Source organism: Heteronotia binoei, chromosome 12 (genome assembly GCF_032191835.1).
Source record: "Heteronotia binoei isolate CCM8104 ecotype False Entrance Well chromosome 12, APGP_CSIRO_Hbin_v1, whole genome shotgun sequence".
NCBI classification, from domain to species: Eukaryota; Metazoa; Chordata; class Lepidosauria; order Squamata; family Gekkonidae; genus Heteronotia; species Heteronotia binoei.
The window spans coordinates 51168348-51190741 of record NC_083234.1 but is presented as its reverse complement, the minus strand read 5'-3'; the positions used below and the strand labels follow the sequence as shown (position 1 = coordinate 51190741).

The 22394-nt window shown below is 46.3% G+C and overlaps 1 protein-coding gene across 3 annotated transcripts in view; it reads right to left on the bottom strand.

The window, feature by feature from the left end:
* Window positions 1-735: 735 nt before the first annotated feature.
* DMTN (dematin actin binding protein) overlaps window positions 736-22394 on the bottom strand; it is a 45430-nt gene continuing 23771 nt past the window's right edge. For 2 of the 3 annotated variants that reach the window (XM_060251208.1, XM_060251209.1), the window contains exons 3-14: window positions 19901-19949; window positions 16020-16091; window positions 14071-14226; window positions 13449-13493; window positions 12838-12946; window positions 11274-11330; window positions 11031-11186; window positions 6649-6758; window positions 5734-5839; window positions 3921-3985; window positions 2622-2670; window positions 2346-2470 (exon numbers count right to left, since the gene is read on the bottom strand). In XM_060251208.1, coding sequence (XP_060107191.1) covers window positions 2385-2470; window positions 2622-2670; window positions 3921-3985; window positions 5734-5839; window positions 6649-6758; window positions 11031-11186; window positions 11274-11330; window positions 12838-12946; window positions 13449-13493; window positions 14071-14226; window positions 16020-16091; window positions 19901-19918 — 1029 coding nt within the window. In that variant the 5' untranslated portion in view covers window positions 19919-19949 and the 3' untranslated portion in view covers window positions 2346-2384. Of the gene's footprint in view, window positions 1474-1832; window positions 1914-2022; window positions 2111-2345; window positions 2471-2611; window positions 2671-3920; window positions 3986-5733; window positions 5840-6648; window positions 6759-11030; window positions 11187-11273; window positions 11331-12837; window positions 12947-13448; window positions 13494-14070; window positions 14227-16019; window positions 16092-19900; window positions 19950-22394 lie in introns of those variants that run through there. The other variant, XM_060251210.1, reaches the window with a different exon arrangement.

Below are 22394 nucleotides of genomic sequence, written 5' to 3'. Positions count from 1 at the left end.
TTGGCCACTGTGTGACAGTGTTGGACTGGATGGGCCATTGGCCTGATCTAACATGGCTTCTCATTTTCTTAAGAGTAACCAGGGAGGCTGGGAAACAGGCAAAGGGCAGGCTTGAGACCTTTTTTCTTTGCCTTCAGCACCTTCCCCTTGACTTGTCTAGACTATCTAAGCTGGCATAGCAGCAGTCCATTAGCTGGCTCAGGAGGCTGAGGCAGCCCAGCTTTCTGGAGCCATTTCAGCCCATGGAGGCTAAACAGCCATTTTCAACAAGATAAGGAAGATCTGCAGAGGCTCAAACATGCAATGGCAAAGCTCTCGAGAAGCCTGTGGCTCTGGGCACCCTTTGCCTTCTCTTGAGTTGCTCTGACAGCCCAAGAAAACCCATTTGAAAGCTGGAGGGGAGAAGGCAGCAAGCTCAGAGTGCTGTTTCCAAGAGTTGAAACACTGAGCTGAAGGCATGCACCATGGGGATGGAAACCTCTAAGAAAGGGACAAAGGCCAGGGCTAACTTGGCAGGCTAGAGAGCTAAGCAGAAATGGCAAGCATGGAAGGGCAGAGGAAGCAGGAGGCAGGTGAGTGAAGAGCAGAGCAAGGGAAAAGGGAGGAGTTGATAGGAGCCAGCACATGCCTGCCTGCTGAAATATGGCCCAGCACTAGAGATACTTTGCATGGCACTGACAGAGGTGTTGGATTGTTTCCGTAACTAGCATGAAAACATTGCAGCCCGGCCGGGGTGGGAGGAGACCGGTGAACGCTTTCCGTGGAAAAGCAGAGGGGTAGCAAAGACTTAAGGTTTTGAGGTGCAGTGGAGCCTGCAAACTTCCCCAGCTGGTGCTGTTGTGTGGCAGATACCCCAAGAATTGTGCCCCGGTGAGATGCTGCTCCAGCAGAGGCATGGTAGGTCCAGAAGGTGGGATAAGACCTGCTACCCTTGCTGTCTGTCCCTTAAGCCTTTTGGCACCTAGAGCGGTGTGCATCTCGCCCTGGATGCCTATGAGCAAAAGACAGACTGAGGGTGGGCATGGTGTTTGGTTGAAGCTTCTGATGAGCCCTGTCAAACGTTGCTGGACCTGAAGGGAGAGGGCAGAGCACAACCTCCTTTTTTCACCCCATTCCTCTTGCCTATGCAGGCTGTGTCCTGTGCCCTGCCTAGGGAAGGCCAGGCTCTTGCTCTTCTCCTCTGAGCCTGCTTCTTTCTACCTTCTACCAGGCTTGGAGCTGCCTCTGCAGCAAGTGAGGTGCATGGAAAAGAAGGGGAAAGTTCCTTGGAACCAGCTCAGTCGTAGCCCTAAAGCGTCTGTGATGCAAGACGGCGTGACACACATGGAGTTCACACTGAGCCCGTTGGTTCAGAGGGGATCAGAAGAGGAAGGCTTTCTTCTTCAACTCATTCCGCTTCCACAGGGCCAGCTTGCTGAACTCCTCTGGTGACATCTCAAAGACACGCAGGAAATCCTCGGGGGAGAGGTGTCTCTGTGGAAGAGAGGCGACAAATGGGTGCTTTCTTGTAAGTGTTCTGCTGATCATTTCAACCACTGTTACCAGCGGTAACACGAATCGCAACAGCAGGCATGAAAAAGGCAAAAATCTGTTGTGTCCGTTGAGAAAATACCCTCCATCTCTCCAAGGAGATCAGAGTGGTAGGTAAGAGGGAGGGAGAAACTGGCCCAGTGTGCTTTTGAGGCTGGGCAGGAATTTGAACCTGAGCCTCCAAGTTCTTAGTCTGACGCACAACACCAACTTGGCTTTTCTGGGCCTTGCACTGCAGAGATAAATGCATCAACAGAGATGCATTGAGACTATAAGTAGTGCAGGAAACTTCTGCTCTGTACCTCTAGCCTCGTTCTGTCTACTCCTGGAGGAAGTTTCACACGGCCCCGATTCGTTACCATCAGCGTCTCGTGTGGGTAAATCTTTTTTTGGGGGAGGGGGGAACAAAACAAAGAGTACACCTTGTTACAACATTATGTATGAAACCATATTCACGCCCTCCTTGCTCTGCACCCCAAACAAAGCACTTACCTTTTGCTCCAGCATACTAGGAAGGGAGTTCCCTCTGTCCATCCGTCCTCGCTGGCCATTCTGCAGAGGAAAGCACACACACTCACCACTGGCTGGGTGCTGAGCTGAGCGCTGATGTGTGCAGCTGGCACAGGGCATCATCTGAGCAAAGGAGCCAGTCAAAGCAGGCTCCAGGGCTTGGGGCAGCTGGCCCCTCTTAATCTCTCCCAGTTCTACTTTCAGACCTGTTTTGGACTTTCCTTTGGTTTCCCCGCCCCTTTCTCTTTGAGTTTATGGTGCCACACTGTACCCCCGCCAGGTCTGCCAGGGAGTGTTTGTGTACCCTCTTCTCCTTGGAACTTGGTCCCAATAGACATTTGGGTTCATGGATGGAAAGGAAGGGGGAGAATAGCATGATATATCACCAGTGTCTTCTCTCCTGTGGAAGCGTGTGCGCTTACCTGTAGACCTGCAAAACATAAAAGAAAGGGCATGTAGGCGGGTATGCCAGCTGTGTATGTTCAGTCCTAAGGAAACAGGAATGGAGCCTGGCCAGACGCTATTGGGGTTGCGGCAAACTCTGCCCTTACCCCAAACCCTTGGCTTATACTTTTTCTTACCTGGGCTGCCCTTCTCACTTCCAGTTGGGCTAAACTCTGTTGACTGTAGCTGTAAAAGATCATAAGAAGAACCTTATTAGACCAGAACAATGACCCCAGCATCTTATCTCCCACTGTGGCTTACACCTCCTTAGACTGAATTCTACTTGCTCCTTTGTTCTCCACACACAGAGTTTGGAAAGATCTGCTCACAGCTCTTCACAATCTGCTTTGTGTTCCACCACCCTGAGTAATTTGGTGTCATCTGCAAAAACAGTCACTTCAGTGCTCATCCGGATTTCATATAATTTATGACAAATGAAAGAGTACCTGATTCTCCCCGCTGCTTACTTTCCTCTACTGTAAAAACTGTCCATTTACTCCTGCTCAAAGCTGCCCAGCATTATACTAATTGGTAAAAGGATCTGCACCTCCCCCCCCCCTGATGATTACAAAGCTGACTCAAGAGCCTTTGGTGAAGAACCTCTTTAAAGGTAGGCTGGAACAGAGCTGTGAAACCCTCCCTACCAAATGGAAAAAGTAGTAGGTGGGCGGGTCCATTCTTTCTTGGATTTTCTTTTTCAAATTTTGAGCACTTTACAACATTCCATTGGGACATTTTGAGATACACCAAAACAAACTCCTATGAAATACATATAGTTCTTTGGAATTAATGGAATGCTTTTTAAGATTTTCCTCATTCATAATGTACAGCATGAGAGGCTTAGGTTTGGTTTTTTAAAAAAATTATTTTTCCATTGCAAGTTTTGGGGAGTGCTAGAAAAAAATCCCATGTACCCCCCCCCCCCTTTGGAATGAATGAAATGTGGCAACTTTTTCTAAGAGTTATCTTTCTTTCCAAAAAGAGGAGGAGGAGAAGGAGAAGGTCCCCTCTTGCCTCGGCCTTCAACATTTCTGGAAATGCTACATATCTAGGCTGGACATGCATTTGGCTGCATCCCATCCCTGCAGCAGTAGGACTGACAGATGGGTCTCTTGAAATAACTGGCAGCTGCACAGGTTCTGGAAGTTAGCTTTCAGGGGGCATTTCTACAGCCTCACAAAACTCAGAAGCAGTTGTTGCTGCTGAGAATCTGCACAGGGGTAAGGCTGGATAAGGGAAGACATGGCAGGAGGATTGACTGCCCAGGCAGAGTGAGTCTTACTGTTTTCATTAGAGTGAAAATGCAAAGCAAGGGCCCTGAGAGGTGCCCACAGCCATGAGAATCCTGCTTTGAAAGCACCTCTCATTGGGTGCCACACCAGGCTGCCCACCATGCGCCCCTGGGGTCTGTACTGGCATTCTAGCTGGTTTCTTACCCTGGCAAGAGTGCTTCTCCCATAGGAAGGAAGGGATGAGGATTTGGAGCTTCCTCCATGCAGCGCTGGAAAAGAACAAGAGAAATGATCACTTTCACATAAGGTTGTGCCTCATACACAGCCCAGCAGCTTGAGAATCATGCAGAGGCAAGGCTGCAAAGAAAGCTGGGAACAGAGGCCTCTTCTGTGAAGCCACCAGAAAGCTCTGCAAGTTCCATAGAAATGAAAGGGAACTGTGCAAGAGCATGGTGGGTGTTGCTCCAAGTTGACCACTGACAGGGGGAAGGAGCCTGTCATGAACCCAGTGGGTTTTTGCCTTACACTGCCACCACTCTGGATTGATGGTCCCTTGGGAAGGCCCAGAGTACCCTCCCAAGCCCAACAAAAATGTCCCTTTTAACCGAGAAACGCAGGCGTGATGACCAGGCTGAGAACATTAGAAAGATAAAGGTTTATTAATACAGGGATGGGTATTTAAACAAGGCAGATGTAACAGTGTATAAAGGAAAATGAAAATAAACCCTAACGCGGCTACCTGTACTCCCCTAACCTGTTAGTCGTCAGGGCCCACAGCCCTTTTCCCCAGGCTGACTGCCTGTGACTCACTCTGCCTTCTGAGTGAGGGATCCTTCTCTCAGCCACAGACTGTCCTCCCAGCCTGAAAAGAATGCAGTTCCACAGCCCACAAAGTTTATGTATCCATCTCCTCATACAATCCCTGGACACCGATTGGTTACAGTTAGCGTTGCCAATCCCCAGGTGGGGGCAGGGGATCCCCCGGTTTGGAGGCCCTCCCCCCGCTTCAGAGTTGTCAGAAAGCAGGGGGAGGGGAGGGAAATGTCTGATGGGAACTCATGATTCCCTGTGGAGACTTATTTCCATAGAAAATCATGGAGAATTGATCTGCGGGTATCTGGGGCTCTGAGGGGGCTGTTTTTTGGGGTAGAGGCACCAAATTTTCAGTATAGCATCTAGTGCCTCTCCCCAAAATACCCCCCAAGTTTCAAAAAGATTGGACCATGGGGTCCAATTCTATGAGCCCCAAAAGAAGGTGCCCCTATCCTTCATTATTTCCTATGGAAGGAAGGCATTGAAAAGGTATGCCGTCCCTTTAAATGTGATGGCCAGAACTCCCTTTGGAGTTCAGTTATGCTTGTCACAGCCTTGATCTTGGCTCCACCCCCAAAGTCTCCTGGCTCCACCCCCAAAGTCCCCAGATATTTCTTGAATTGGACTTGGCAACCCTAGTTACAGTGGGTGCCAAGCATTGTGGGGGTTGTAGGCTGCTTTTTACTCCCACACTGGTCTCTAGGCCTTGTCTCCTAGTCCTGCACAGATAATGACAGAGCCTTTGAAGGAAATATCTGCTACTGCTTCCCAATGATGGGCTGTTCCACACCAGGGAGCAGGAACACAGGCATTCAGAATCCCAAATGATAGGGTGGATCACTCAGAAGTACACCATGTAAATGGCCAAGTGTTCCAAAATAAAGGCCATGGGAGTTTGGGAGCCATGCTTAGAGGAGGCTGGCTGCTATATGATTTGTTCATACAGTCACCCCCACAGCATCCAACCCACCTTCCTTTCATAGGAGGATTCCTGTTATATCTCTATTTAATACTAATTTAACTGGATGTCATCTTTTGCTCTTACATGTCCTGAAAGCATGCCTGCCCTTAACAAAGTCAATTTTAAAAAAGCAGTGGTGGCCACATCTGCCTAGAACCAGCCCTCTTGAGAAACAGCCCCTGCATAAGAGAGATGCTATCCCCTCCTCAGTTTCTCAGGGAGGCAAGGCTGATGCTCACTCACAGGTGTGGAAGGGGGTTCGGTCGGGGAGGGAGCGGGTTTTCCGCCGGATGGGGAGTGACTTCTCCATCTCTTCCTTCAGGATGAGCTTGCCTAGGTTGGAGGCGATCTGCAGGGAGGGAGGAACACCCAGGATTATGAGGGATCCAAGCAGACCTGAAGGCTCCCTCTGGCTGCTCCACCCCACTCAGGGCTATTGAATGATTCTGTGGCACCAGACAAAAGTAAAGAATGCCCCCACGCCCTGACAAATAGCCCAGGCAAATCCAATCTTGTTAGATCTTGGAAGCTAAGCTAAGCAAGTAATTGGATAGGAGACCTCTCTGGAATACCAGCAGTTGGGAGGATGGGTAGGCTTTATTCAGCCACATCTCTGAAAATCCCCCAGATCCCCAGTAGGAGTCATTCACCAGAAGTCACCATGACTTCCAGGTGCATGTGCATGCACACACACACACACGAATGCCCCTTTATTCCCACTCTGGACAAGAATGACATGCTGGCTTTTGCAATGTATGTCCATTCAAAAATGCCCTTCCATTTACATTCTGACTTTATTGGCCACCACTATTTTCTGTCACTCCCACTGACTGTCGGGGCCTCCCTAGCATGGTCCCTGGGCAATTGCTCAGACTAGCCCCTATGTAAGACTCCCCTGATCTATGGGTGCCAGCTTCCAGGTGGGGCCTGGAGATCTTCCAGTATTACAACATCTCCAGACCAATTCCTATGGAGAAAACAGCTGCTTTGGAGGATGGACTTTGGCAATGAACTTTGCTGATTCATCCCCTCCCCAAACCCTGCCCCCAGGACACCGCCCCCCCCCCCCCGCCCCTGGTCTCCAGGTTCTTCCACATCCAGAGCTGACAATCCTGCCTTGATCCACTCCCTGACTTCCCACCTCCTCACATCAGCTACCTTGCTCAGCTCTTGTTTCTGCAGCTCCCGCAGGCTCCTCATTTCTGTTGTGAGGTCCTCGTCCTCTTCTTCCCCTTTCTTTGAAGCCTTCCGCTGCCTCCACTCTGTCTCTGTGGGTGCAACAGGGGTGGGTGGACTTTATTACAGAGTGCAAAGAAAAAAATAGGTCTGTTCCTTACAGGAGTCTTTCAGGTCAGTTCCATGTTTACTCAGAAGAAGCGATCTACTGATTTAAATGGCCTTATTCTGAAACAAAATATCTTGAGCTGAAATTCTGGTTCCACAGAAGAGAAAATGTGCAAAGGCAGCAAAATAATCCTTTCCAATTGAGCCAACTCTTATCCCAGAGGCACCTTAAAGATTAAAACTCATCCAAAAATCATATTTCATAGGCCAGTGCCCATTTGATCAGCTGCATGAAGTTGAAACACAAACACATACACACTCGCATGCTCTCTGTCTGCAAAGGACAGAAGAAGGGCCAGGGGAAATCATTAAAAAGAGAGGCCAGAAGGCTCAGTAATCCAAGACAGACACATTTTCATAACCTTGCAAAGCACAGGTGCAGCCTAGAGCCAGTCAGAAGCACCGATGTCTGCATCCAACAGGTCTCTGTGAAACACTGCTTAGAACCCCACCCTTCAGAAAACAAACCAGTTTGCTCAGGTACTTGCATTCAGATATCACAGCAAAGTGTAGCTTGCTCCATGTCTTCTCAGTTCAGAAAGCCCAATTGCACTCTGCACACAAGGAAAGGCATCCTGTCTCAGACAGTGGACTGCCAACAACGGCATGGAGGTGAAGGCCTTCCCTTTATGTTGCCTCCTGGCTCTGGGATTTAGAGACTTAGTGCCTCTGAATGCGGAGGTTCCCCTTAGTCACCATGGCTAGTAGCCATTGATAGACTTGTCCTCCATGAATCAACCTAACGCCTTTTAAAACTGTTTATTCCTGTGGCCATCACTCTGGCAGTGAATTCCACGTTTTAATCACTCTCTGTGTAAAGTAGTATTTTGTCTGTCCTGAACCTAGTGTCCATCAGTTTCATTAGAAGCCCCTGAGTTCTACTATTGTGTGAGAGGAAGAAAATCTCTTTCTCAACTATCTCTATCATATACATAATTTTCTAAACCTCTATCATGTCCTCTCCCTTAATTGTCTCTTTTCAAACTGAGAAGATATTTTATTTATATCCTACCCTAAACTCTGAATCTCAGAGCAACTCACCATCTCTTTTACCTTCCTCCCCCACAACAAACACCCTGTGAGCTAGGTGGGGCTGAGAGAGCTCTCACAGAACCTGCCCTTTGAAGGACAACTCTGTGAGAACTATGGCTGACCCAAGGCCATTCCAGCAGCTGCAAGTGGAGGAGTGGGGAATGAAACCCAGTTCTTCCAGATAAGAGTCTGCACACTTAACCACTACACCAAACTGGCACCAAACTCTTCAGCCTTTCCTCAAAAGGAAGGTGCTCCAACTCCCAAATCATCTTGGTTGCTTTTCTCTGTACTTTTTTCAGATCTGCAATGTTCTTTTAAAGATATGGTGACCGAAACTATACACAGTATTCCCAACAAGGTCACATCACAGATCTGTACAGGGTCATTACAACATTGGCTGTTTATTCCCTTTCCTAATAATCCCTAACACAGAGCTTATCCTTTTCATTGCTGCAGCACACTGGGTTGACACTTTCATCAAGCTATCCACTATGGCTCCAAGATCTTCTCAGTCTCAACAAGTTTAGATCCCATTAGCCTATACTTGACATTGGGATTTTTTTGTCCCAATGTGCATCACCCTACACTTACCAACATTGAACTTCATTTGCCACACTATTGTCCACTCACCCAGTTTGTGCAGGTCCTCTTGGAGCTCTTCCCAGTCAGCCTTGATTTTTATCTTCTTGAATAATTTGGTGTCATCTGCAAACCTGGCCATTACACTATTTACCCAGAGTTCCAGATCACTGATGAATATATTAGATAGTACTGGTCCCAATACTTATCCTTGTGGGACCCCAATACTTACTTCCCTCCATTATGAAAACTATCCATTGATTCCTACTCTTTGCTTCCTGTCATTTAACCAGTATTTAATCCATAAGAGAACCATACTGCTAAATTTACTCATGAGTCTTTGGTGAGGTACCTTGTCAAAAGCCTTTTGAACATCCAGGTATATAATGTCTGTTGGGTCACTGTTGTTTACATGCTTGTTCACTTCCTCAACTCTGAAAGGTTGGATCCCTTTTTAAAAGTTGGTGTCACATTTACTACTGTCCGATTTCCTGGTGCAATGGTTGAATTTAGTGACAGGTTACACATAGGAGTTAGTAAATCAGTGATCTCATAATCCACAGTCTTTCAACAATCTTCCTATCCTCTCAAATGACACCATCAGGAGTTTTTTGAGAACCTGCTGAAAGGAGGAATTATTATGCAGATGTGATTCTATTCAAGCTTGGGCTCAGTATAGTTCAGAAGTGGCTAGCTCAACACAGAAAGCAATTGCTCTTGCATTCATCCAACTATGCCAATTCATCACTGTTCTGGAGCAGTCTGCACCCACTCTGATTGGATCATTTTATTTCTTTCTAGTTTGTGTTTTCAGATTGTGCAAAACGCCCATCTGGGAATGCTGTGCCTTCTGACAGCTCTTTGTATCAATTTCCCCCATTGTTCTGCTCTTTGTACCATAAATAGGTATAGATGTATATAGATATACAGATACAAGTGCGCCCGCGTACACACACACACACACACACACACACACACAACACTTCTATGCATGACTGACAAACCTTCAACATTTCATGTTCCTGATAAGGTTGCCTCTGGCTTACAAATGCTCATGCCCCAATGAATATATCTTGAAGATGCCACAAAACTCTTTGATGTTTTGGCTGCAATAGAGTAACATGGCTATTCCTCTAGAATCTGACGTCAAAACAGGAGGCTACTACCTACCTGGGGTTGGCTGAAACCTACTGGGAGTGGAGTAAATACATCAGAGGTTTAAATAGGATAGGAACTTTACCAACTGGACTGGACTGCAGTTCTTGCCAAGGGATAAAGAAGGCTGTTTCATCCTCCTCCCTAGAAACTGACAACTGTCATGGAACTGAATTGCAAGGCACCTTTCCAGATTTGCTATTTGGGATTTGGAGAATTAATAATTCATACCAAGTCAGTTATTATATTCTAAGGGCTGAAGGTGCCTTTGTGGGCATTCACAGGCCAAGCCAGCAGCAGGCCCAGGCTTCAGAAGAATTCTGGGAAAGGGCGTTTAAAGCCACCCGGGGGATGGGAGGCAGGTAGACCAAAAAAGCGTGTCCACATGCGCACATCTGCCTCCTGCCCCCGTTCCGGTCCTGCCCCCGGCTTGCTGGGAGCTGGCTCAAAAAAGCACCCCTTTCAAAGTGGTCCCTTTTCTCTGAAGCGCCTGCCCGGCCGTCTGGAAAGTCAAGAGGCGCCCGGGGAGCCGCGGATGTGATGCAAGAGCATTCCAAATGCTCCCTGGGCACCCACAGCCCGCCCCTTTTCTGAGCGCCATTTGGAAGCTCCAGGGCACTCCATTTCCAGCTGGCTCTCTTTGGGACAGCTTGAAGTGAACCCAAATCGGCCATCTGGTATCACCCAAGAAGTCTCTTCCGGGAATACTTATTTAATTAGATATTTATACCCTGCTTTCCTCCACGATGGGGTTGCAGAGTGGCTTACAACATTCCTCTCATTCCCTCCTTCATTTTATCCTTATAACAACAACAACAACCAACTCCCACCCCCACCCCGCCCTCGTAGATTAGGCTGGGAAGGAGAGAGTGCCTGAGTCAAGGTCACCAAACAAGCTTCCATAGATGATGAGGATTCCAATGTGGGTCTCCCAGATCCTAGTCTCTCTACCCATTACATCATGCTTGGCTGAGTGGGTGGTGAGGAGCAAGCCACAGCAGAGCAGCAAAAGGTCTCTGGTTCAAATCTCATTGCAACCATCAGGGATTTACAAGGTGACCTTAGATAAGCTTCTGTTATGTCTGCTGAGTCTGAAAATGCTTGCCAGAATTCTAACAGGTCTCAGGCTTGACGAACAAGACGATATACATGAAGGGTTTTGGACACACAAAGAGCGCTACCTCTGCATAATGTGCAAGGGAACAGGTCACAACTCGCTATGCTCTGACACTCACTTCTGACTGAATGCTCCATGAAGGAGAACAGTTACTCATCTCTTTTGTCACCAAGACTTCTTTACTTTTATAGATAGTAATAGTGGGTAAATAGAGTCGGGAGATATTTAATTCTGCCTTCCTCTCTCGAAGACTGCCCCCTCCAAGGTGCTTTAGCCGCTAGTGGGGACAATATATAAAAGGGCCACCTACCAACAACTGCCAGAGAAGGTGGGCAGGGCCAGTAGTCCGTCTCAATCTTGGCTGGCTGGTTTGGGTCTGGGGGCTGGGCTGCTGGGAACTTGGAAGACTCTATGATCAGGTCTTCTATAACGTGTTTGCTCTGGGGGGTTGGTGTTGTTGAGTGCTCTGGAAGGAACAGAAAAGGAAAAGCTGGCTTTGAGGCTTAGCTACATATGGCCCCTGCCCCAGGGGTCACCAGAGAGCAGCACCTACCCCTCTGCTTGTAGATTGGAGGCTTCTTATAGATGTTCATCTCTGTTGTGTTGGTATCTGGAAAGGAACAAAGTGTCCTCATGAGTGGCTCAGGACTATTGTTGGTGGTAGCTGGCTATCTCCTGGGTTTACAACTGATCTCCAGGTGAAAGAGATCACCTGGAGAAAATGGCTGTTTTGGATGGTGGATTTTATGGCATTATATCCAATTGTAGTCCCTCCTTAAACCCAACCCTCCTCAGGCTTCACCTTCCAAATATCCAGGTATTTCCTAACCCGGAGCTGATAATACTACTCCAGACCCAATTGGTCATTGTTTCTCAGAGAGACGCCCCCCCCCCCCAAACCCTAATTCTCCTTTCCCTGTGGACTAGGACTCCTGCCCCTTTCTCGTTGCACTCAACAGGAAAACAACCACCTGCTTATTATAAATATTATCAATCTAAAAAAAATGCATTATGTCTGAATGAATCCCTTTTCATTTTGGTCCACTGATCAGAAAAATGCAGGTGAACCTTAGAAACTAAACTGAATAGTAAACCTTCCTGGATGGAAAAAATTACTTGAGTTAAAATATTACCAGAGCATATTTCTTTTCTGGTTGTTTTTGCATTACTATTAGCAATTTAATAGGCAAAGATATAGGCTATTAAGACATGCATTAATAATCACATCACTTACTACAGAGTCCCAGCAAGCCCTGCAACAAACGCTTAAACATGACACCCCAGCTGCTACAGATGTTTTTCTCAGATATTATCATGCTGTCATTTTCAGAGTAGTTTGGGATTTAGGAGAATTATAAACCATTGGGATGCAGAGGATGAGGAAGTGGTAGAAATGGAGGTGGAATTTTCTTTTAAGGAGGCATTTACAAGAAACGCATAGAAGGTCTGAAACGAGCTTTAACTAACTTTTGTCATGATACTATTATCTTCACCAAACTCTCATAATTTCCACAAAATTGCAAATAGCAGGTTATAGTGCTAAAATAAATGGGAGAGGGAGTTCCAGTTCAACTTTTGCAATATTTACCGTATTCCCTTATAAGAATGGGGTGGGGGACAAGCCATGGGGCTCTGAAAGCATCCTCAGCAAATTCTAGCGTTGCCAACTCTGGCCTATGAATTTCCTGGAGATCTGGGGGCAGTGCCTGTAAGGGGGGGGGGAGTTTGGAGAGGGATTTCACCTTGAATCTATGATATACCAGAGCCTTCCCTTTGAAGCTGCCATCTTCTCCAGGAAAACTTATCTCCATAGTCTGGAGTGGAGATAATTCTGAGAGAACTCCAGACTTCACCTGGAGGTTGGCAACACAACCAATATAGCAGGGTTTTGTGAAGGAAGCAGGTGGTATAAAATAGATAACAGAGCTTTTTAATTTTAGTGTAGCCATGCCTGTGGAGGAAGATTCTGTCCTACTATACAAATACCTCTTCCACTCCACTGTGGCTGGTAAAGGACATGAGGAGCCTGTGTGGGGAGTTACCCACGGGGAAGAAGGAAAGTCTGAGGAGGGGCACCTGACAGGAAAGTAGGCTGAGGTGGAAGAGCGAGTCCCTACCAGGACGATGGAAGTGCTGGACTCCGCTGCGACTGGAGCTGCTGGCCCTCCGACTAGCTGCCTGGGAGGTGTTTCCTGGAGACTTGTTCTCCATCCAGTCCCGGATGACCTGCAGGTTCAACACAAGGCGATTACAGCAGCGGGCTCACAGTCTCCTCTCTCTTCCTCTTCTGAGCTGTGCTCCAAGGCAAACTACCCAGCCTTTCTTTCCCCTCCCAGACTGCCAACGCTTCATCTTAAAAACCTCCCCCTTACAAGTGCAGCTATGACTTGTTGCAGAAGAGAAGCTGCATTTGGGTGCTAAAGCAAAAAACATGCTTTTAAAGACCAGCACTTGCTCCTTGTGGTGGTGGGAGCTTTTTATCCTGCGTTGTCAGGTGCATGACACAAACAATGACAACATGAGTTTGGGTGGGGCCTCTGAACACACACACACACATGTGCAAAGGCACACACACACAAACAGGCTTCTGTGTTCATGACCTTGGCAAACAGCTATGCTCAGCTGAGGGGAAGATGCTCCTCTCCCCCTCCCTTCCCTCCCCCAGGCCTTGCTCTTCACATCCCCTTCTTGGCAACGCATCTCCAAGGCAACTCTGGAAAGCACTTACTTCTGGAGAAGGCGGAGGAGAGAGAGATTTGGGTGAGAGAGAACGCTGCAGAGAGAGAAAGAAGTCGCAAAGGCCCACATTATTTGACAAAGCCAGCAACTGAGTGTTAACTAATTTATTCTAAGATGCATCAGCCAATAAACAGTTCTTGTGGTGGCTAAGAAAACAAAATAAAAACACTGGGAATGTGAAATGAGGATTAGCTTTAACAGATTGGCATGGCAGCAAGACAGAACATGGCGGCTATGAAGCATCCTTAAACCAAGCTAAGATCCTTCTCAAATAGTTTTAAATAAATCATTTTCCTAAAATCTCATTGGGAGGAATGGAGCTAGGCTAGAAAGGCACCTTCATCTCCAAAGTACAGGGCCTGCCTTTCCACTAGGGTTGCCGGCCTCCAAGTGGTGGAATTACACCTGAGATTACAGCTGACAGAAATCAGTTCACTTGGAGAAAATTGCTGCTTTGAAAGGTGGACTGTATTGAAGCCCCTCCCCAAGCCCCATCCTCCTCAGGCTCCACCCCCCACCAGGAGCTGGCAACTCTGCCTTCCATAGCAGCTCAAAGGCAGAAACCCTCCCCACCCTACCCCCTGCTGCTCCCCACCTTTGCCCTTCCTCACCTCTCTGCTCCTTGGCCTCTCCACGTGGTCCAGGAGAGAGTAGGTGAAGTGGGGCTCATAGATCATCAAATCTGGACGCTCTATGTCCAGGATTGCCTTGTCCTTGGGGATTGCTGCCAAGTCCTTGTATGCCAGGACTTCATTGTCCATTTTGGCCTAGGGAAGCAAGCAAGTCAGGAAAGCCAAGAGTTGACATCCCAAGGTGTCCACAACTTGATTTGTATGAATCAAACAAACTCCTGTTTAGAAAGCCAGTTTCTTGCAGGAGGCTCAGAGCAGTGCATATGAGTCTCCCTTCCCCTCTGGAGCCTCACAATAACCCTGTGATGCAAGTCAGCTTGAGAGTCCATGAGTGGCTCAGTGAATGAGTGGAAACCTGAGGCCTTGTCTCCCAGTCCTCTCTCTTTTACCCCTCTGGTTCTTGTTAGATTACTAGTATAGTAAGCCGGTAGTCTCTGTCTTATTTAGCAGAGTGCACTATTGGCTACATGCAGCAGTAGCTTCTTTGTTCTCTAAGTGCTAGCAAACTTACAAAGCTACACAGAGACACTTGTCAGTTTCAAACTAATAAAGAGTATGTTATATACTGAACTTCATTCTAGGTAGGAGAGGTGAAAGATAGAAATAGAATCTAACTGAACTAAAAACTCTGGAAGGCTATTATTAATTTTTTTGCCATCTTCTGGGCATGGAGCAAATGTCACTTTGTGTGTGTAAGGGGAGGTATTTGTGAGTTTCCTGCATTGTGCAGGGGGTTTGACTAGATGACCCTGGAGGTACCTTCCAACTCTATGATTCTAACTGTGATGGATGCAGAAGCAGAGATGCATGTCCTGCATCCATGGTGACAAAGACGGAGAGCAATGTGCTTCTTCTTTGTGTGTGTGTGTGTGGGAGAGAGAGGTATGAGAAGAAGAAGATGATGATATTGGATTTATATCCCGCCCTCCACTCCGAAGAGTCTCAGAGCGGCTCACAATCTCCTTTACCTTCCTCCCCCACAACAGACACCCTGTGAGGTGGGTGGGGCTGGAGAGGGCACTCACAGCAGCTGCCCTTTCAAGGACAACTTCTGCCAGAGCTATGGCTGACCCAAGGCCATTCCAGCAGGTGCAAGTGGAGGAGTGGGGAATCAAACCCGGTTCTCCCAGATAAGAGTCCGCACACTTAACCACTACACCAAACTGGCTCTGAAGGAAAGAAGTAATTCCCTGAAAGTATAAGCCTACACATCAAAAGGACAGAGGCAGAAGAGTAAACAGGAAGAAACCTCGCAGGTTTTTTCCTGTCTATCGGATTCTCTTGTAACCCCCCCTGGAGGCTGAAAGATAGTGTCTAGTCCTTCCAGCTGTTCTCAGATGGAATGTGTGTGACATTCAGAGACACTGTGGATTCCCTTCCTTTTCCCACCCAAGGAAGGCCATATTTATTAGTGGATATCCTAGGGGACACAACTGGGACATGTGAAACAACTGATGTATGTGAAACGAATTTTAGTGTTTTGCCAAGCTAGCATTTTTCTTTTCTTTTCAAATAAGTCATTTTTCACTTTGAAATCACTTTGTTAAACATGCTAACTACTGTCACCAGTAAGAGGACCTACGCTGGTATGAACTATCTGTTTTACTTGTAATTGTTCCATATTGTCATGTCAACCACTGTTTTATCATGTTCTTAATGAGAAACAAATTATGCAGAAAACTCACTTAGATTAATAAATGAAAAATGCCCACATTGAGAAAGGCTGTCTGCAGCTGAGGCATATTTTCCTCTTGAAAATGCAGCTGATCTCTGAATTGTTAAGCTCCCTTTCTGTGGAAACTGAACAGGAGTTCAAGAGCATGACAAGCACAAATGTGTTCCACTGAAAGTGGCATGACTTTGGTGGCAGTAGCGCCACAGAAGAATGTTGGTCATTTCTCTGTTGTGGGGATCAGAATGATACTCACCACAATGCTGGAGGGTGACCCTGGGACACTGGATCCCCGGGATGAACCGACACTCCCTGGGGAAGTCAATTGCTGCAGAAGACAAGGGGGACACCATGGTCAACAGGACTTTGGTTAGCTAAGAAGAAAAAGCGTCAGGCTGATGGAATCAGGCCTTCCAGGGAAAGGGGAGCTGCTGTGGTATGACAAGGGACTGAAAACACCACTCAGGGTCCTAGGGCACCTCATTGGGGAAGCCTCTGCTTCTGTGAGCTGGAGCCTGTCAGAGGCACTAAGTGGTCTAGAAACTTGATCTACAGGGATTCAGCTGAAAGCAAACACAAGCCCCACAAGTCACTGAAGGTGATATAATTCTGCTGCTTTTTGTATGACACACAGCAGTTCTCTCTCTTGGAAGAAGAAGGGGTGCGCCACAGGCATTTCTCATGAACAGCTGGAACAAATTGTGGAGTCCAAAGAGAAGAAGTCTAAATTCCCACTTGCAATACTGCTCCCCCAACTCACTTTCCCAGTTTACCCATATGTGGTGCATGCGCAACTAGAGTCACTCAACAGTGGATATAGGATAGCAATCTGATTTAGATCTTGCCTCCCCAAGCTATATGAGGGCACTGGAGCTAATACGTAGTTCTATAATTCTTGTAAGGGTTGTTTGCCCCTGTTGCAGATAAGATAAGAAGGGGGCGATGTGTGTGGGATATGTGTGTTTCACCTTGGGCTGTTTTCTCACCCCAGATCCTGCCCTTTCATTGCTTTCACTCCTAGTGGGTAAGAGGCATGAAGATTCCTCTTTTTCTCCTAGTGGGGATAAAAGCAGCTTGGTGGAGGGGATTTTCAGTGGGAATGTGCTCCAAGAGGAAATGCATCCCCCTTATTAATGTCTCCCTTCAAACTGAAGCCTCAGAAGCTGCATTTTCATAAAATAGCTCCTGTCCATCAAAGCAAGCTGCTTCAGGTTGTTTCCATACTAGAGATTTGTCCCAGTTTTGATGCTCCTGGGAAATCTCCCCATCCACTTCTTCATGGCATCCTGGCACTTCTGTGTACCACCTGCCTTCTCCCTCAACTTTTCTGCAATTTTCCCCACACCTCTTAGCTATAGTGTATCCTCTCATCTGGGTTCTATTCTTTTAAACTGGTTTTATGCTGCTGAAAGGTTTTTAATACATTGAGGGGGGGTATCTTGCTTTATGTTCTTGTTTTCTTTTTGTGTTGTCTTTGTTTTCTTTTTTTTAATATTGATTTATTCTTGTTGCTGTACTGGTGTTTCTAATTGTTCATGGATAACTTCTTATTTACAATGTTATTGTCAGCCAGCTTGGGAATTAACTATTAAGAATACAGGACATTCCAAATAAATACAACAATGAAAAAACATTCATTTAAAAAATCACAGAATTCCATGTAACACGTAGTTCTACTAAGCCACTCTTTGTCTCAGTTCCTCTCTGCAGTCTGGAGGAAACAGTACTGACGTACCTTGACAAGCTGTTCTAAGGATTACTAAGGTTATGTATGCTAAGTGTGCAAATACTAAGTAACTCTAACTTGGTGAGATGTAGAGGGCTGGCGGAGGTTCTCCAAAAAGAGCTACCAGTCAACAACTAGGCCATTCCCAATGTCCATCAAGTGTGCAGGGGAGTTAGGACAAATCATAAGAGCACTTTAAGGATCATGCAGGAATTTCCTTCCACTTTGGTCAATGCACATTATCTCCCTTTACAAGCTTGTTCCTACATCAGTTTGCAGATGACACACAAAATGCAGGAATGTGATTGTAAATCCACCTTCCCACGTGACCATCGATTGATTAGTTTTTTTTAAAGACAATGGAGATTTAAAACTACATTTCTGTCTTTCACACAAACCAACATCCACAGAGGGTGGCTCATAAATGCTTTGGTTGGCATGCATGAAATCTGTCATACTCAGTAATCCTATCAAGAGACAGGAACTGGAGGCGACCAGACTTTATTGTGTCAAGCCTGGCAAGGCTTCCAATGAATTGAGAATCAATTCCAACAAGGACTTCCTTTCAGCAGACAGTGAGCTCCAGCTTAGCATCTCAAATGCACACATTTCATCCTTAATTAAAGCTGCTGTGAGGATGAGGGTGGCCATCCCTTTTGCTGGACCCTTCCTTTTTGTTGTGGAGATATGAGGGACTTCCCACTGTGTCACAAAGATCTCAAGGTATTGATACTGACCAGCAAGGATACCCCCTGTTGTCCAGAGAGGAAGAACTCAAAATCACAACTCAGGGAGTGAAAAGCTTTCGAGTTTCACCTCGTGGAAGCCCGCTTGCCATGGGTTCTTTTCTAGGTCCAGGCATTTAACTGGTTTTAATTAGTATTCTCTAAGAATAGACACTACAATGCAAGGATGTAAAAAGAACTGTGGAGCATTATAAACTATTTTAGGCTCTTTGTATGAATACCAACAAGATCACATCTGAAGAGAACATAAAGGATGAATCACAAATACGCTCTTTTGTCTCAGGCTCACAAAATATGCATGATCATCAAACTCCACTTTAGCATAACACCTTAAAAACTAACAAATGTACTGCAAGAGAAACTTCTGGCCATCTTTCTGCCAACTGAATGTAATCCTTCAGCTATCAGACCAAGCAGGCTATGATGGCCAATGGCTTTTGCTACAAAAACACTCTAAGGTGACCTTTTGCTGCTCTGGCTGCAGCAGATGAACATGGCTACCCCCCCCCAGTAATTTTTGTTGTAACATAATTTTGTTTTTACATACAATGATTGTTCATCTCCTTTCTAAATAGCAGTGTAACGTTTGCAGCACCAACTCTATGTGGCGCTCTGATTCTAATCCGGCATTGGATAAGTGACTGCTCTCGAGAGCTCATGGTACACTCAATGCCCTCCCACAGATGTTTAAAAGAAGTGAAGATTGTTAACAATAGCTGTCACATCCTCACCCTCAAGTCCTCTACAGCAGGCTTTGCTTCATCCCTCCAGCTGGGTTTGGGGTTTTTTTTTGCTTCCTTTATTTTTCTTTGGTGATTATTAATTTGGCTACAATGATCAAATTCCTCACAAATCTCTTTGTAACACCCTGAATAGAGGCTTTAAAAGAAACCATTTGGGGGCAACTATAAAATGATAACATGGGGTTTATTTGGGGTGGGTAACATTCTCTCATTTTTTTAAAGAATACATCTGCTGTGCCACAAAAGGAATAAATCAGTTTTCTTCCCAGCCTCAACAAGGTCTGTAACCACCTGTTTTTCTCACAGGCTGATGTCACCGGATCTGCAGGTTCTCTGGATATCTTGCTAAAACTAAAGGTGTTGTAACTCACCTCCCCTTAGGTTTGTCGCAGATTTAGAAATAGCTGGCTAGATCTTCCATAATTATATTTGAGAATACTGAACTTGGCATCATTTGGCATTTCTCAGAAAATCCACTGGATTCTTGCAACTTACTTGATGCCTTACAGAGTCAGGTACTAGTATCATCCTTTGCTGGTGGGGTTTTCACATAGAAATTGTTTTACATACTTCCCGCTCCCCCCAAAAATTATTATATATGTTTTTTAAATACTGTGTTTCATTTAACTTTTCTGTTTTTATAAGTATTTACTTTTTCTTACTGAGAATAACATATTAAGGTGACATGACAAATCCAAGTGTCTCATAGCTGAATTTTAAAAGTTTGGTCAACTAATATGACCTGCTCCATTCTGCTTACAGCCCCTAATCCTCCCCCACCCCCCAATCAATTTGTCTTTAGATCTGGTATCACTCGTGTAAGATATATGCAATTTTCTATTTTGATATCTTTTGCCATTTTTAAAAGCTTCCTACTTTGTATTCTTGAAATGACACAGTGAACTATGTCCCCAAGATATACCTTCTGTAACTTTTCCATTCAGCTTGAAGGTTCAGATGATTCACAAGCCCTGTGGGGGTGAGAGGAGACAGAAGGAGATCAGGCTGGACCTTGGGGGTCTGTGTGAGAAGCTCAGGAGGAGAAAAAGAAGGGGCAAATGCTTGGGTCAACTCCCCACCCCCCAGCATCCAGAGGGCTCCCCTTTGCCTACATATGCCTCTGGGAGAGCTGGATTTAGCTACAGTTTAGGGCCTCAGTTTATGAAAGGCCTATAAATACAAATAAATAAGATTAAATTGTCATTTTGGAGGGGATGCTGTGGGGCCTTAGCATGTCTTAATCTGGCCCTGATTTCTAGAAAAAGCACCTGCTCTCAATTTCTCCCTTCTAGTGTTGCCAGTCTCCAGGTGGTGACTGGAGATCTCCTAGGATTACAACTGAGCTCCAGGCGATAGAGATCAGTTCACCTGGAGAAAATGGCCACTTGGAAATATGGTCTGTATGGCAGTATATCCCACTGAAGACCCTACTCTCCCCAAACCCCACCCTCCCCAGGCTCCCCCCCCAAATCTCAACCCAGAGCTGGCAACTCTACCCGTCCCTCCCCCCCTCCGAGTCTTGATGTGATCTGCTGCTTCTGAGTCTCACTTGCCCAGCAATGGAATGGGAACAGCAGTGACTCATTGTATAGGGTTATTACAGGAGCAACCAGAAGAAAGGCTGAAAGGATTCTGTACATAAAACATGCTGGATAAATGATTAATGAGTCCTGAAGCCCCCCACCCCCCGCAGGCTGCTGCCATCTGGAAAATGCTGCATTCCTGACCATGATGAATATTTAAACAGGCATCCGAAGGATTACTAAGTATTGTTTTTGCAACATATCAAGGAGAATAAAGTTTTCTGGGCTTCACTTCAGCAGCCAGGTTACTTGTGGCCACATTTCCCCATCCTCCACATGGATTCATCTTTTTTAAGCCCTTTGACTAATTATGTTTTCCCTGCTATTATGAAAATTTATAGTTCCTTGGGAATGCGGGGTGGGGGGAGCTGCCTTTTTTGCATCTGTTACTCCAAAATGCACATGGCACTACACAGACAAATCAAACTCAGAATCACAGAATAACAGAGCTGGAAGGGGCCATACAGGCCATCTAGTCCAACACCCTGCTCAATGCAGGATCAGACTAGACTTGAGCATCCCTGACTGTCTCAGGGATGACACAGGAAACATATTTCTGATCCAATATACTGACTAACCTTTACAATACAGTCACAATTATTTGAAGAAAAATCCTCCAAAGGGTTAGTGCCTTTGCAGCAATTTAGAAGGAAAGTTATTAATGGTAACTACCTATCTGGTTTGAGAGATGGAAGGTGGAATGCATTACTTCACACCCCCTGATGGTGGCAGTACTGAATGCTGTCAAGGGGAGGGAGTCAGGAGTTGGACATGGTCTACTGGAAACTTGCCTTTTAATATCACACTGAAGGGAAAGCACTTGCAGTGCAGTGGGGGAAATTTCTATGGATTTTGCTCCTGGCTAGACCACTGAAGGTGACACTTCAGGCTAGGCAATTTCTGTCCAACTAGACCAACTGCACAGTGGTGCTGGACACTAGATGCCAAGGGTTTTCTGAGGTCCCAAATTATTCTCTAACATGGGAAAAGAAGGAGCTCCAAAGTGGCCAATTTGGGAAGTAGAAGATATTGGATTTATATCCCACCCTATACTCTGGATTGCAGAGTCTCAGAATGGACACAATCGCCTATACCTCCCCCCCCCCACAACAGACACCCTGTAAGGTAGGTGGGGCTCAGAGAGCTCTTACAGCAGCTGCCCTTTCAAGGACAACTCCTGCAAGAGCTATGGCTGACCCAAGGCCATTCCAGCAACTGCAAGTGGAGGAGTGGGGAATCAAACCCAGTTCTCCCAGATAAGAGTCCACACACTTAACCACTACACCAAACTGGCTCTCTTTTCAAGATGGGTGAGTGAAAGGATATCAGGGCTGGCTCTCCAACCAAGCCACCGAAGCAGCTTCATTGTGTGGCACAGTGAGGAAGGTACACAAATGTACCACAAGGGTTCAGCTTGCTCCGAGCCATAACTGACATAGGAGGAAGAATCCCTTTCTGCACCCACATTGCACTAGTCAAGCCCAAGGCAAGACTCTGTAAGGTTGCCAGCGGGTGGCAGAGCAGGCCCAGGAGGTGATGGGTATATCTTGCATGGGGTGACAAAATACCAAGGCAATCCCAGTTCATCCTTACACAACTTCCCCTCACTCTTTTTTTGGGTATTGTGTGTGCATGTGCGTTTGCACCTGGAAGTCATGTCGACCTCTGGTGACTGACCTCTACTGGGGGCCTGGAGGATATGTGGCCCGTCCTCTCAACTGGGTATTTCAAGGAAGTACTATCCAACCCTGCTTAGCTTCCGAGATCAGATGAAATTGGGCTTGCCTGGGCTATCCAGGTCAGGGCACGTCTTCCATTCACTCTTGTCACCTC